This window comes from Epinephelus fuscoguttatus, linkage group LG21 (assembly GCF_011397635.1).
Source record: "Epinephelus fuscoguttatus linkage group LG21, E.fuscoguttatus.final_Chr_v1".
NCBI lineage: Eukaryota > Metazoa > Chordata > Actinopteri > Perciformes > Serranidae > Epinephelus > Epinephelus fuscoguttatus.
The window spans coordinates 12609848-12623494 of NC_064772.1; the positions used below are offsets into that span (position 1 = coordinate 12609848).

Here is a 13647-nt window from a genome sequence, read left to right on the forward strand (position 1 = left end):
TATTTGCATAAATGGCATTAACATTAAAATCTTAGCCCTATTAAAGGTCTTTAAATGTTCTTTCAGGAATGTATTAATGTTTGTGTTTGTAAAACATAAAGGCTATGTTACCATAAGCTACACAGTGGATGAAGGTGACCTCAGTATCTTGAAAAAACTAAATGAGATAAACAAGAAATAACAGCAAGTCCTGCCCTTTACTTTCACTTCCTCACTCACTGTATTAGAAGGAGGACAGAGCTTCCAGGCAGAGGAAAGAGACGAACATGCTTCTCATGTACATGAGACTGACACTGTATATTACATGGTAAGAGATGTCATTTACACTCTTTTGATCTGGGAGAAACATCTTAATCGAACAAGGGAAGATAATTAAGTCTGTCAGTGATCAGTGATTAATCAGCACTTCTTCTTGTGACACAGTGAGTATCAAAAATTATTATTTCTTGACCATTTAAGGTTAAATAAATTGAGGTCAAATGTTCAGATGACATGCAACTTAAAGCTCCAGTGTGTAAGATTCAGGAGGATTTAGTGGAATCTAGTGGTGAGGATTACAGATTGCAACCAGCTCAAACTGGTTAGAATTCCTTTAGCATTCATTGTGCAGGAGGTTTTTAATGGTAACCAAATTGTCTGCAGAGGTCTTTTTCTCTCAGTACAGACAGACCGGGTGATTTAAACTGGTAAACACACTGAATAAAGAAGTTTCACATTACAAACCACTGTTGCAGATTGGCCCTCAGTGCCTGCTATGTCAGCTCAATTTTTCTCTTTCATAACCTTTTGTGTGCTCACCTTTTTCTGATCCAGATGTTCAGAATGATCTTACTGTGAGCCACATTATCCACGGAGCTCCCTGCTAGCTAGAAACACTGAACAAGGCAGATTCTTTGTGCAAACCAGTGTTTCTCTGACACTGTTTGGCACGTCACAGATGGCCGTTAGCCTAGGACCTGCTAAAGTGTGCTCACCTTTTTTTGGTCTGATAACTTAACATTTGGACATACAGGAAGTTTTTGCGAGAGCCAAATTATCCACAGAGGCATCTTCTTCTCCAGAAAAGATGGACCGGATTATTTAAACCGGTAAAAACACTGAATAAAGCAGTTTCATGTTAAAAAAAAAAAAAAAAAAAAAAAGAATCTGTGTTTTTCCGATGCTGTCTGCCACTGAGGGGTTACTAGCAATGGTGGCCAATGCGAAAAATGAAAATGGCTTGATCTAGAGCCAGTGTTTGGCTTGACCATTTTGAGCTACACATGGCGGTGCAACATGGCGATCTACAGTATGTAGACGAAGACCCAATTCCTATCTAAATATAAACGCCTCATTCAAAGGAAACAAAAACACAACAATTCTTATTTTCAGGTGATATTTCATTTCTTGTAATATATCCCCTAAATCCTACACATGGACCTTTCAATGTGATGTTCATGTATGATAGTGTTTTAATTGAGTATTTTTTATTTGTTAGTGTCCCTGATGGTCTTTGTTTATTTTATTTGATTTTCAGGATCACCTTCTGCAGTTTCATTAACCAGGTGGACTATACGTTGAGGAAGTTCAGTTCCATTTTGTTTGGACATCTCTTGTTCTTTTGTAACAAAGATTTTAAAATGGGTCCCGGCTTGAAAGAGGAACAAACAAAAAGAGGATCAAAATGTTTTAAACTAACTTTTGTTTTTTTCTTGCTGAATATCAGCAGTTTTTTTGTTCCAGTCACAGGGTATGTACTGAGGTCTTGCCATATCAGTCACAGAACTGCCATATGTTCCAAGAAGAGACTCACTGCTGTCCCTCAAGATATTCCCTCAACAGTGAAAGGTTTGGACTTGTATGGAAACAAAATTTCAAAAATCCAAGTATCAGATTTCAAAAAGCTGTCAAATTTGACAGAGTTAAATCTGAAATGGAATATAATCTCAGAGATAGATACAGGCTCCTTTACCAATCTGAATTCCCTCAAGAAGTTAAATCTAAATGATAACAAACTTACTGGACTTGGAGACAATGTTTTTGATGGTTTGGGCAGCCTAACACATCTCAGAATGAACAGAAATCAGATCAAAACAGTGGCATCCACCTCTTTTAAGTCCTTGACGAACTTGATGGTTTTGGACATCTCCGTCAACAAACTGTACCGCATAACAAATGTTCATACTATATTACAGCACCTGCCAAATCTACTGGAGCTGTCAGTCGCAAACAACAACTTAACCTCTTTTCAGTCGTGGGAACTGACAAACAGCTCACTAAAACTTGCCCACCTTGATTTGTCTCAAAATCCCATTGGAGACTTTAGGATCACTGCAGATGTTTTTCCTAATCTCACCTGGTTAAACACTGGGGGCTCTTCTAAGAGGCATCACATGAAATGGGACGTTCGTAACAAGACTTTTCTTCGTAGAGTGTCTACTTTTGATATTAGTGGGCTTCAAATACCTTCAGAAGACATGAAAACAATACTATGGACCTTCAACTCCTCACTGACGACAGTGAAGATGAATGATATGAAACGCACACACCTGAGAGCCTTAATTAACATCTCCTGCAGCATCCCAACAGTGTCCTCACTTCAACTCAGAAGTAACAACCTCTTTTTTGTGAGTTCAAATTTGTTACTGTTGTGTTTTAAGGTAACAGAGTTAGATTTAGCAGATAACTCAATGAAAAATATCAAAGACGATGCCTTCAAATATCTTCAAGATATAACGGTCTTGGCTCTGAATCACAACAGGCTTTCATCTGTTCCAGCTGCCATAAGGAATCTACCAACTCTTGAAGAGCTAGATCTCAGCAAAAATAATATCACCACACTTGGGTGTCACGATTTCGCCAATCTGACAAAGCTCAGACAGCTCAGCCTTCATCAGAATTCAATCTCAGCTCTACAGGGGTGTGTTTTCAAGGATTTAATACACTTGGAAGTTTTAAAGCTACAGAATAACAGCATTTCTAAACTGAATGATGCTTTCATAAAATACTTGCCAAATCTGAGACAACTGCGTCTGAATTCAAATAAACTCACAGCAATTAAACGTGGGGAATTTAGGGGCTTGCGGTCCCTCCAGAACTTGTCATTACATGAAAATCAGATAACAGTACTTGAAAATGGGTGTTTTACTGGACTGACAAATCTTATGGATATCCAGCTGCACAAGAATGATATTAAAAGACATAAAGATTACAAAGATGGTTTCAGAGATCTGATAAATTTAAAACGATTGGATTTGAGTAACAATAACATTAAATACGATGAGAGCTCAGCTTTGCCTGATCCACCATTTTCTCATCTGTTCAATTTGGAGACACTGGCTTTTACTGGAAATCACCGCAGAGGGAAGTCCCAGCTACCTTGCAACTTCCTGCAAGGCTTGACTAATCTTTTAGATTTCACTGGCAGGAATCTTCAGCTTATATCCTTGCACAAAGACACATTTAATCACACGCCAAAACTGCAAAACCTTGATATAAGCTCAAATGAACTTATGGATCTTTCTTCAGAATTGTTTTACCCAATTAGAGATCTCAAAAGCCTCTATATATCTAGAATAAATCTTGGGTCTCTAGACTTCTTTAAAGATGCCAGCCTAACTAAGCTGGAGTTCCTGCAGGCAAGAAAGAATCAGTTTTCAGTTTTCAGTGAGGAAGCACTGGAGTCCATGCCAGCTCTGGCTTACTTGGATCTTCAAGGCAATAGTTTCACCTGTGACTGTGATAACGCCTGGTTCCTCAAGTGGACAGAAAACAACCAGCAAACACAAGTTTTTGATGCCTACAGCTTTGTGTGCAACTATCCTCCACACCTTAAAGGTATGAAACTGTTGAAGCTCGATGTCCGGTCCTGCACAGTGGACACTGAATTCATCTGCTTTATCTCCACCACATGTATGATCCTCCTGTTTATGGTGGCATCCTTCACCTACCATTTCCTGAGGTGGTACTTGGCCTATGCCTACTACATCTTCTTGGCTTTTCTCTTTGACACAAAGCATAAAAACAAGCAAGCTCCAAATCAGTATGATGCCTTCATCTCCTACAACACCCACGATGAGCCATGGGTCATCAGACAGCTGTTGCCAAAACTGGAAGGGGAGCAAGGCTGGAGATTGTGTCTGCACCATCGAGACTTCGAGCCAGGTAAGACCACCCTTTACAACTGGCATTAAACACATTTTTAGCCATGCTAGTGCAATAGCTTTTGGGACGGCAATATCAGTCTGTCCAGAATCAGTGGCAGTGTTTGGGTTCTGGGAGCAGAGGCACAAAGCAACATTGACAAGGCTGGTATATGCACTGACAGGTATGATTGGGAAATGACACACAGGTGAACAGGAGGATGTGGGAGTCAGGTAACCAGGAGGAAGGAAAGTCAAAGGGGAACTGGTGGACAAATAGAGAGCACCAAGCTTAATAAAACTTCGTAGAGATCCAGGGACCTTGGAGAGGTGGGGATGTGGCTGGACAGAGGGACAGGAAGGCAGAATGGTCAGAAATAAACACAAATGATGTCACTGTGACCAGGCCCCCAGGAAGTGGGCCCGACTTTGAAGCCATTTAGATGTAGTGACCAAACAGTACAACATCTGAGTCTGTAATATGATGCCATTAGGTTCAAAAAACATTTTCACATGACCAACATTGGGAAAGAACATTGGGGCGGCTGTGGCTCAGAGGTAGAGCGTCGTCCACCAATCGGAAGATTAGTGGTTCAATCCCTGGCTCCTCCAGTTTGCATGTCAAGATACAGAGCCCCAAATTGCTTCCAATGATGCTTCCATCGCTGTGAGAGTGAATTAAAAACTGAGTAGCAGGTGGCACCTTGTACGATAGCCTTGGCCACCAGTGTATGAATATGTGTGTGTGAAGAAAGGCGCTATACAAATGCAGGTCCATTTACCAATGAGGCATCTGTAAATCAGTAAATCAGTATAATTTATTTTGAAAGTCTAGAGGAGCTGCACATTTAACCCTATTCTCGTTATCGGAGGGCTAAACAGCAAGTTAACTGCTCAGCCAGCGGAGTCTTAAGTGCACACTCTGTAGAATTAACAATGTGGAAGATCCGGGCAATTTTATACACAGGAAGCTGAACGTTTTTGGCTTCATGTTCCACTGAGCAACTTTCATAGGAATGAACGGGGCCTCCTTTGGCTCTTTATACAACCGTGATTGTGACAGAAGTATCTCAGCAACTATTAGCTGATAGTTGTTGATCTTTTTGATTTGATGCACACATTCATGGCACCCCTAATGATGAAATCTACTAACTTTGATGTTCCCTACATTTTCAGAAGGTCAAAGTTTTACTTTTTCCAAATACCTGCAAAATAATATTTCCATCAGTCTCAGATGCACAAAGCAACACTGTGCCTCACAGCCTTTAGCATGGCTGTAGACACTGGGTCTTGTTTATCTATGCAGCTGCAAGTTCCATATTTTCTATTGTGAATGCAGAGCATGTTGAACACATTTGACAGATCAAAATCTACATTACGTCATGAATGCAGCCTTTTTTGATGATGGTGGTGATGGCATTGAATGTTTTATACACATAGCAGGAAACATTTTGTGTGTTATGGCCAATATTTCTAACTTCAAATATCTGCAGTGCATTATGGGCTTTGAGTCCAGTGTCAGGGAAAAAGGGGGGAATATTTGCTTTCCCCTTGTGTCCATCTATTTTCAGTGTGTACACTTGACATGTTGAGCTGTAATCTGGCAGTCAGTGTGCTAAATTGTATATTACTTAAATACTGTATGGCTTAAGCCAGTTGTTTGTACTTTCTCTTATACTCCAGAGGATGTCGCCATTGTACTTTTTATACTGCACCATCAGAAGAACAAATGAGGAGAACACACATTTTGTTTACTATCCATTTTCTCAGTCCTTTTTATTTTTCTCTCGCTCAGGTAAACCCATCATAGACAACATTACAAATGCCATCTATGGAAGCAGGAAGACCATCTGTGTGATCAGTCACAGATACCTTGAGAGTGAGTGGTGCTCCAGAGAGATCCAGGTGGCCAGGTAATGTGTCTTAGTATTTCTGTATGAACCTAGTTTGAATGATTAATCCATCACTGGCTATGCTTATTCTGTATATTAATGGGGTCTCTATAGTTATGAAATCTGTGTGTTTAATCTGTTTAGTCTTTGAATTCAAGCCATTGGAAAAAAAGTAGGAAAAGGTCTAGTTTATCCCATAGTTGTTTCTAACACTGGGAAAGGAAATGATGTTTGTGTTGAGTACTGCTCTTTTTTGTTTTCAACGTTCCCCTAAAAAACAAGGAAAAGTAAGGCTGAGTCTCCAAATAACAGTAGCACAAATTTCAACTGAAAAAAAAATGCTAAAGGAAATGCAAATTGTTGTGTGTTTCCATTCACCAGTGCCATATGAATTTATTAGGATGGAGGTTCATTAAGATAAACAGTTGGTGGCGCCAATTCTCCAGTGATTATAGCATAAACGGGGGAAAGGGCACAACAATATGATTTGATTAACGGAACATAACAAACCTCAAACAATGAAAAACTGGAAAAATAGATGGAAATTTGTTTTTTATTTTGTTTTTTCAAGATTTTTTTTTTGATGCGCCAACTTTTACACCTCAGACAGACCTTTTTTTGAAGTTATATTTCAGGGTTTTTTTTGTTTGTTTGTTTTTGTTTTTCAATCTCCAGCTTTTCTCTGTTTTTTTTTCTGTAAGGTTTTTGTAAGTTTAAACCATGCTGTCATCATGAAAACTGCCATAATGTTAAATCTAAGACAAGTCTGAAACTTAAGGGAACTTAAGGTAGAAGCAGAAATAATTTCACATAGGTTTTTAAAAAATAATGTCTTTGCTTCAAATTTCTCTGAAATCTATCTGTCATTGTCAATAAACTACCTTAAAAGCAATTTGAACACATCACATTGGGATCTAGGGACCCAGAAACCTATGTCATTATTTTTCCATGATTTATTTTGACATTTTTGAGACATTTAGTTGATAAGAAAAAAGACATGCTGAATGGTGCTGTCCTCTCCTCTGTCTTTTTCCTTTGTTCAGCTTCCGCCTGTTTGATGAGCAGAAGGACGTGCTCATCCTGGTGTTTCTGGAGGACATTCCCACCACTCAACTGTCTCCTTACTACCGCATGAGGAAGCTTCTGAAGAGGCAGACCTATTTGAGCTGGTCTCGAGCCTCAGAGCACCCTGAACTATTCTGGGAGAGACTCCGCCAAGCTCTGAAGACTAGAGAGGATCTCGGGGAGGACGAATTCAACCTGATTGTGACGGACAGACCGTGATGGAAAGGGAAATACAACCTTCTGTGAAAGGTTCAGTCCCAGTGTGGTCCATTGGTTTGAGGTTTCTCAAGCGACAACCTCCAGGGCTGAAAAATGAAGCCAACATGGAAGTGTCAAAAACTGCAGTTCCTTGAGTGTCCACTTGGGGCTGGCTACAGAGGTGACTTAATCTTCATCTACCCTCATGTTTAATTATACGATACAATACGATTTGATATGATATACTTTATTGTCCCATAGGGAAATTTGTCTTGGATTCATATGTGCTGCATACAATAAAAACACAGATAAAAAGTACCAACCAGTACCAGTAGAATTGCCCAAATTTACAGCAGAAATAAACATGTTTACAGGCTGGTTTGGGTCTCTATAGCTAATTTCAACATTCATGACAACTGTACAGGGGGCAAATTTTAATATAACTCACCTTTTCACATTTTATGAAGGCTTAAAGTTCTCCATATTATAGAGCGTTAACAAGTGCATTTTAGCAACATCACCATCTTATATTATATTATAAATATTTTTCCTCCTGCACAAACATTCTGCAGGGGTGTGAAAGCATTCATATGAACCCACGAAACCAGTTAAAGGCGCTGTATGTAAGAATGTGGCCAAAACGGTTACTGCACTCAAATTCAAAATACTGCCGCGAGTCGTGTCCGCCCCCCCTCTCCTACAGATTCGAGCTTGCTGGACAGCGGCACGCTGGAGACTGATTTGTTTGCCCACGGGTGGCTGCCGTGGCAGGGCCATGTCGCCGCGTCCTTGATCTTCGGTTTTCCAGCAGACCATTCGAGCAAGTCCGGCTTCTCTGCTGCTAACACTGCTGCTGGGATACAGCTGAGGAGAAGCCGGCTGCTAATGCTATGTACCGGGACACTGCTAATGCTGCTTGCCGTGTTGCTGTAGCTCAGTCTTAACTGTAACTGATGCTGAGACTCTACTGACTGCGTGACGGGTAGACGGCGGTGGGTGGCGCAACAGGCCAAAACACAAATTCAAAACATAAACATGATTTGCGGACCGTAATTTTTTTTTTAAAATGCGAATATTCTGGCTGTACTGTTGTCGGTGAGATCAGTATGTTATATGAACATTATTCCTTAGTCTCTGTGACATATTAGGAGGATTTTACGACTATTTGCTTTAGATTTCTTACATATAGCTCCTTTAATGGGTCTTTGTTAATTTCCATGAGGATTTTTGTGACGAAAATCATGCTTTAAGTACGAGTGAAATACGTGAAGCATAGTGAGCATGTGAGCTGTGCTTTTGACAGACGTGGCAGAGAACTGATAATGATAGATAATAAATGGGCGATGGATTATATCAATGGATAAATAATTGAACAGAGCTAGATGCCTAAAAATGATGTATGTAAAAAAAACCCCAAAAGGACTGACAACAGATTGGTCCAATCAAAAAATACTTTAAACAAGTAGGGGTGTCGGTGGCTCAGTGGTAGAGCAGGCGCCCCATGTACAAGGCTGTTGCTGCAGCGGCCCGGGTTCGACTCCAGCCTGTGGCCCTTTGCTGCATGTCTGTCTCTCTGTCTCTCTCTCTCTCTCTCCCCCCCTTTCACCTTTGTCTGTCCTATCAATTAAGGGCTTAAAAATGCCCAAAAAATATCTTTAAAAAAAAAAAAATACTTCAAACAAGTAAAACATCTGTGTATGGGTCCCTCTGCTTGTCGGTTTGATAAAAATCATAGATTACTTTCGGATTCATTTTTCACTAGTACTACACAAACTAATACTGCCTATATTTTAACCTGCCACATTTTAACATCTGAACAGTATCACTTGACTCTTATGGACAGAATTCCTGTTTATAATTGTGGTAAAGCTCACAGCAGGAGTATAGAAAACATGTTTCCACAATGTCGTGATAACTTATACTGTATATACAATATGCACTTTTTTGGTATTTAGGAATAAAGTAACTGGAAACCAGTTAATAATGTCACTTGATAACCCATCTATAAGACTGTGTAGTACTTATATTTTGAAACATTGATTATGTGTCAATGTTATATATGTGTGTGTATATATATATATATATATATATATATATATTTATATAGGGTCTTGGTCTTTGCTCAGCTGCTAAACCTAATTATAAACTGTATAGCTTATTATAGTTATAGTTTCTGAATCTGTCAAGTTAAATTTTGATAAGATGTGTATTGAATGATGCAAAATACATTTAGAATATTGTTGATTTGATGTCTTGTAGCTTCAATGAAGAGCTGGTGCAAGGTTAAACATTACTTTTATTAAACAGTCAGACTGTGGGGAATAAGATGATTTTAACAACCACACAACTATTTATAGTGGAATACGTGTATGTCAGGGGGCTTCATTGTTTCATTTGACATGATCTCTTAATCTGCTACTGCAAATTATTTTACATTTCAACTTTTAACTCTCATTTTTAACTTTTACCTTGTTTTTTTTACCTTCTACCACTGAGAGGGGATGCACTGGAATTTTGTTGTACATTTGTGCAATGACAATAATGTATTCTATTCTAAACTTTATTACATTTTTCATTATCAGTCTGTTAACATTCTCTTCCTTTGGGGCAAAACATTGTGACAAAAGCCCAATGTCAATGTCCAATATCCTGTCTTCATAAAGTTATCATAATTATATTGCATCTACTGCATTTTCACCTGAACATTTGGGTGCATCATGAATGCAGACTCTGACCTTTGTGGCAAGATATGATGTAGTAATGTGTGACATTACTTGTACTATGTATAAATGTGTATAGAATGAAATGCTCTAGTATTCATTTCAAGTGTTTTTAATGTCATAAGTGAAAGAGTTGTGTTGAAGTCATGACTTGACCAGTGCGATATGGTGAATGAGGTGAAGCCAATATTGACAGACACGTGTGATTAAATATCTCTTTTAATAAATTCTTTAACAAGATAAATTAAGATTCCACTTCTTTTGACAACACATTGTTTCATACTCCATGTCTCTGCCTTCAAAATGTCAGCACAAACTTTACAAAAAATATAAATGTACTTCTTAAAAACCATGTTTTCATTATTTCCAGTGGGTGCTCTGTAGCTACAGCATACGGGTGACTATGTATCAAAAATACTACGCTTCTCTGTTTATAAAACAGAACAAATAATAAGATATAATTTAAGAAAAATCACATGATAGTCCCTATCAGGGTTCTTGTGCAGGAATGCATAACAATTAGAGTCATATGTTGCAGATATGAACTGCTGTTTAGAGCTTATGCTGATGATGTGGTGTTGCCTGGAGTTCTGTTTGCGAGGATCTCGCTGTTCTTCTTTCTCCTTTCACTACAAAGAAAAATGAAAACCCAACATTAATTTGGTCCAGTATTTAGATTTATACTACCAGATGAATACAATGTGCAGAAAAAGTGACACTAAACATGCTAGAGATATACAAGTATACTCACTCAATGCACTTCATCCCTCTCTGAGTCCAGCTGCTTGAAGGATCGGCGCACAAAAACTTCCCTGGGAGGTGGAATCTGTGGAAAAACAGGAAACAGTTAAGAAATGATCAAACATGCAATGCATGAATACACATCATTACACGTGAGATGCACTCTCCCTCCCTGTGGATTTTTTTCCACCTTGTGTATTAACCCTAAGTGTCTTCTAGTACATATTAACAACAGTAACTGAGTGACCCCTGTCCAAATTAGCTGCTCTCACAAAGTCCCAAAGCGCCTCCTGACTGATTTTGGGTCACACTTTAACTGGCAGGGAACACACAAGCAAGGTGTTGTGCAATATTGACACAAGCTAACCTACTCATGCTTTGTTAAGTCGTATCTAGTGTCTGCTTTCTAACATATCAGAACTTATTTGCTTTCTCTCCAGTCAAAGCAGATTTTTGTCCTAATTCAAACACTAAATATCTTTACAAACACACTGTGTCTCTGTTCACTGTATAAAGAATGGATAAGAAAGCAGAACAACACACAAGATGTCACATTAAATAAGATTTAAGATATAAAATCCTACTTTACTGTTGAATTTTATGCTTTTACCTCTGAATTTGACATAATTTCTATATTTTTTCAGCCACCTAAAACTTCCTAACCACATCTTTTTCAGGTGTATTTATTGGGTAATTTAGTTGTAAGTGATAGAGTAATATTTTGGGTTTGTTAACTGTTATCGGACAAAACAAGACATTTCATCCCATCACCTTGTGGTCTTGGATAATGTGATGGGCATTTTTCAATGTTTAATTTGAGAAAATAGTCAACAGAATAATAGATAATGACAAAAAAATAATTGCAGCACTTGTAGACAGATAAAAGATCAGATTGTTGACTCACATAACAGCGTTGATGTCGCAGGAGTTGTAGATGTTCTGGATGGTGTAGCCAAGCAGATGATGGCATTTTATCCGACGACTGACGTACCTCATGCAGCAGCTCGCTATGAAGACACACATAATAAAAATACAGCATGAACAGCCGTTTCATTTTAGTTCAAAACATTTTGATAAGATAGTTTTTTAATACTATGAGTTTAGTTTACTGATTTAATCCTGAACCATACAATACTAATTCAATTTACTGAGAGTTTGTTAAAGCTTTAGAATGTGCAGATACTTCATATAAAGCAAAACATAAAACCAAATATAGAACTTTGCCTTCTCTTAACCTTTCTTAAATGTATCTACTTTTGGCAGGAATGACAGAAAGGATACGGCACGTGTGTTATCAGTCACAGCTGAAGGACTCACCAGACTGTGTGCTGTCGATAAAAGTGCTGAGGATGATGAGGGAGCACAGGGCTGCCAGGAGACACACTTTGCCGCTTGTCATGGTGTCTTAAAGTTGGAGTGCAGGCTCTGCCGCTCTGTGTGTTGCTGTAGTAGCTTAAGTGGTGTAAAGCGCCTGAAGCGATTCAGTGAGAGTGTGATAGAGAGTGCCTGCACTCCTTTCTTAAGTAGGCCGTCGCTGGGATTTCCCCCGTTTGGCAGGCTTGTAATGACAAGTGTGATTGTTAGCAATGTGGCAGTGAGCCAGGAAGTAAGAGTACACCTGCCATACCTGCCGGGCCTAACCTCCACGTGGAAATGTGTGTGTTAGATAATTTACATATACAGCGTGTGCACACAAAAAATTACCGGTTATAAGTACACAACCACTTTCCTCAGTTTAGTTTCAGTACCAGAAGAGATGACAAATCTCAGATAATTAAACAAAAATGACAATAAACAATAAATAAAAAGATCTATGGACACCACAGCAGTGCAACAGGCATGTTGCAATGAACTCATGAAGAGTTCTGCCTGTGCTGCGTTCAAGGACTCGCAAAAACCTCGGAATTTTGAGAGGGCACATCTCTGGTATACAAGGAGTAAAGTTAGCGGTCACCCTCCCCAGTCCCTGTGTAAGCTACCAAGTCCTAGACTTTGAGCCGGTTGAGCAACAGAGTAATGATATATTAAATTTACAAAAATTATGAATGCCTTTTAAAATGTGCCTTCATTTTATTTGTTTCTTGGTGGTTGTTGCGTCTCCATCTGTTATTTTAGACCTATACATTTCGCAAACTGCAGTTTGTTTCTTTTTTAGTTTTTTGTTGACCATTGATCGGTTTTTAACGCCAAGACAGTTATCTTTGGTATCATTGTTTCCAACTGGCGCTGAGTAACATGATGTAAGTCCTTCGTAGTTCTCCCCTGCAACTTGACTGGATGCTGTCGGACTGGTTCAAGCTAAGTGAATCTATGAGTCAGGAGTGGACCTGCTGGGTGTGAATAGTGTTAACATTAGCTGATTGAGGAAATGACAGGAAATGTACTGGTTTGTGGCACTTTTAAAATAACATACTTTTTAATATTTGGGCTTTTTTGATTTTGTCAAGTGGAGTCTAAAGTCATCACATTTGTGGCTCAAGTCCTAGTCATATGACTTCAGTCCACACCTCTGTGATTAAGATAAATATAAATTAAATAATCTGCCTCTTCTAAATGATAAAAATCACTAAGGCAGCACAAGCAATAGATCATATAAACTCAACAGCGGCTACAAGCCACAAACACACAGATAAAAATACTTATGTACAAGTAAAATTACAGACTCTTAAAATGACTCAAGTACAAGACTTTGTTACAGTAACCGGAGCTTAAAGTACAGTAAATTTTGGACTTGAGGCCCTGACACACCAAGCTGATGGTTGGCCATTGACCAAAGTCGGGCCGCCAGTGAGCGTCTGTCGGCCTAGTATGTGTGGTGTGTCCTGCACCGTCAGCACTTTGGCGTCGGCGGTGGCGGCTTTTCGGCCGATTGAGCATGTTGAATTGGCGGCGGAGCTCGTCGATGAGAGA

General features: G+C 39.1%; 2 protein-coding genes across 3 annotated transcripts; one reads left to right on the forward strand and one right to left on the reverse strand.

Annotated features, from left to right (window-relative positions):
- Positions 1–218: 218 nt before the first annotated feature.
- LOC125881726 (toll-like receptor 13) lies at positions 219–10058 on the forward strand. 2 transcript variants are annotated; one of them, XM_049565019.1, is made up of 4 exons: positions 219–307; positions 1517–4143; positions 5917–6034; positions 7057–10058. In XM_049565019.1, exons 1-4 carry the CDS (start codon positions 267–269, stop codon positions 7295–7297), a joined length of 3027 nt encoding a protein of 1008 aa, XP_049420976.1. In that variant the 5' UTR covers positions 219–266; the 3' UTR covers positions 7298–10058. The 2 variants fall into 2 exon arrangements, with proteins under 2 accessions (XP_049420976.1, XP_049420977.1); XM_049565020.1 differs by having other exon boundaries at positions 229–422.
- A 139-nt stretch (positions 10059–10197) lies between these two features.
- ccl20b (chemokine (C-C motif) ligand 20b) lies at positions 10198–12238 on the reverse strand. The gene is made up of 4 exons (XM_049565021.1): positions 12055–12238; positions 11642–11744; positions 10748–10822; positions 10198–10625 (listed from the first exon to the last, which is right to left on the reverse strand). The coding sequence occupies exons 1-4, from the start codon at positions 12134–12136 to the stop codon at positions 10556–10558; spliced, it is 330 nt and encodes a 109-aa protein (XP_049420978.1). The 5' UTR covers positions 12137–12238; the 3' UTR covers positions 10198–10555.
- Positions 12239–13647: the final 1409 nt, after the last annotated feature.

What these genes read in the sequence shown, in the direction of transcription:
- ccl20b (XM_049565021.1), bottom strand. Translation starts at nt 12,136, where the DNA reads ATGACAAGCGGCAAAGTGTGTCTCCTGGCAGCCCTGTGCTCCCTCATC. An exon ending in TATCGACAGCACACAGTCTG is followed by an intron (nt 11,745 to 12,054) that starts GTGAGTCCTTCA and finishes GTGTCTTCATAG; the next exon opens with CGAGCTGCTGCATGAGGTAC. An exon ending in AGAGGGATGAAGTGCATTGA is followed by an intron (nt 10,626 to 10,747) that starts GTGAGTATACTT and finishes TTTTCTTTGTAG; the next exon opens with TGAAAGGAGAAAGAAGAACA.
- LOC125881726 (XM_049565019.1), top strand. Translation starts at nt 267, where the DNA reads ATGCTTCTCATGTACATGAGACTGACACTGTATATTACATG. An exon ending in CCATCGAGACTTCGAGCCAG is followed by an intron (nt 4,144 to 5,916) that starts GTAAGACCACCC and finishes TCTCTCGCTCAG; the next exon opens with GTAAACCCATCATAGACAAC. An exon ending in AGAGAGATCCAGGTGGCCAG is followed by an intron (nt 6,035 to 7,056) that starts GTAATGTGTCTT and finishes TCCTTTGTTCAG; the next exon opens with CTTCCGCCTGTTTGATGAGC.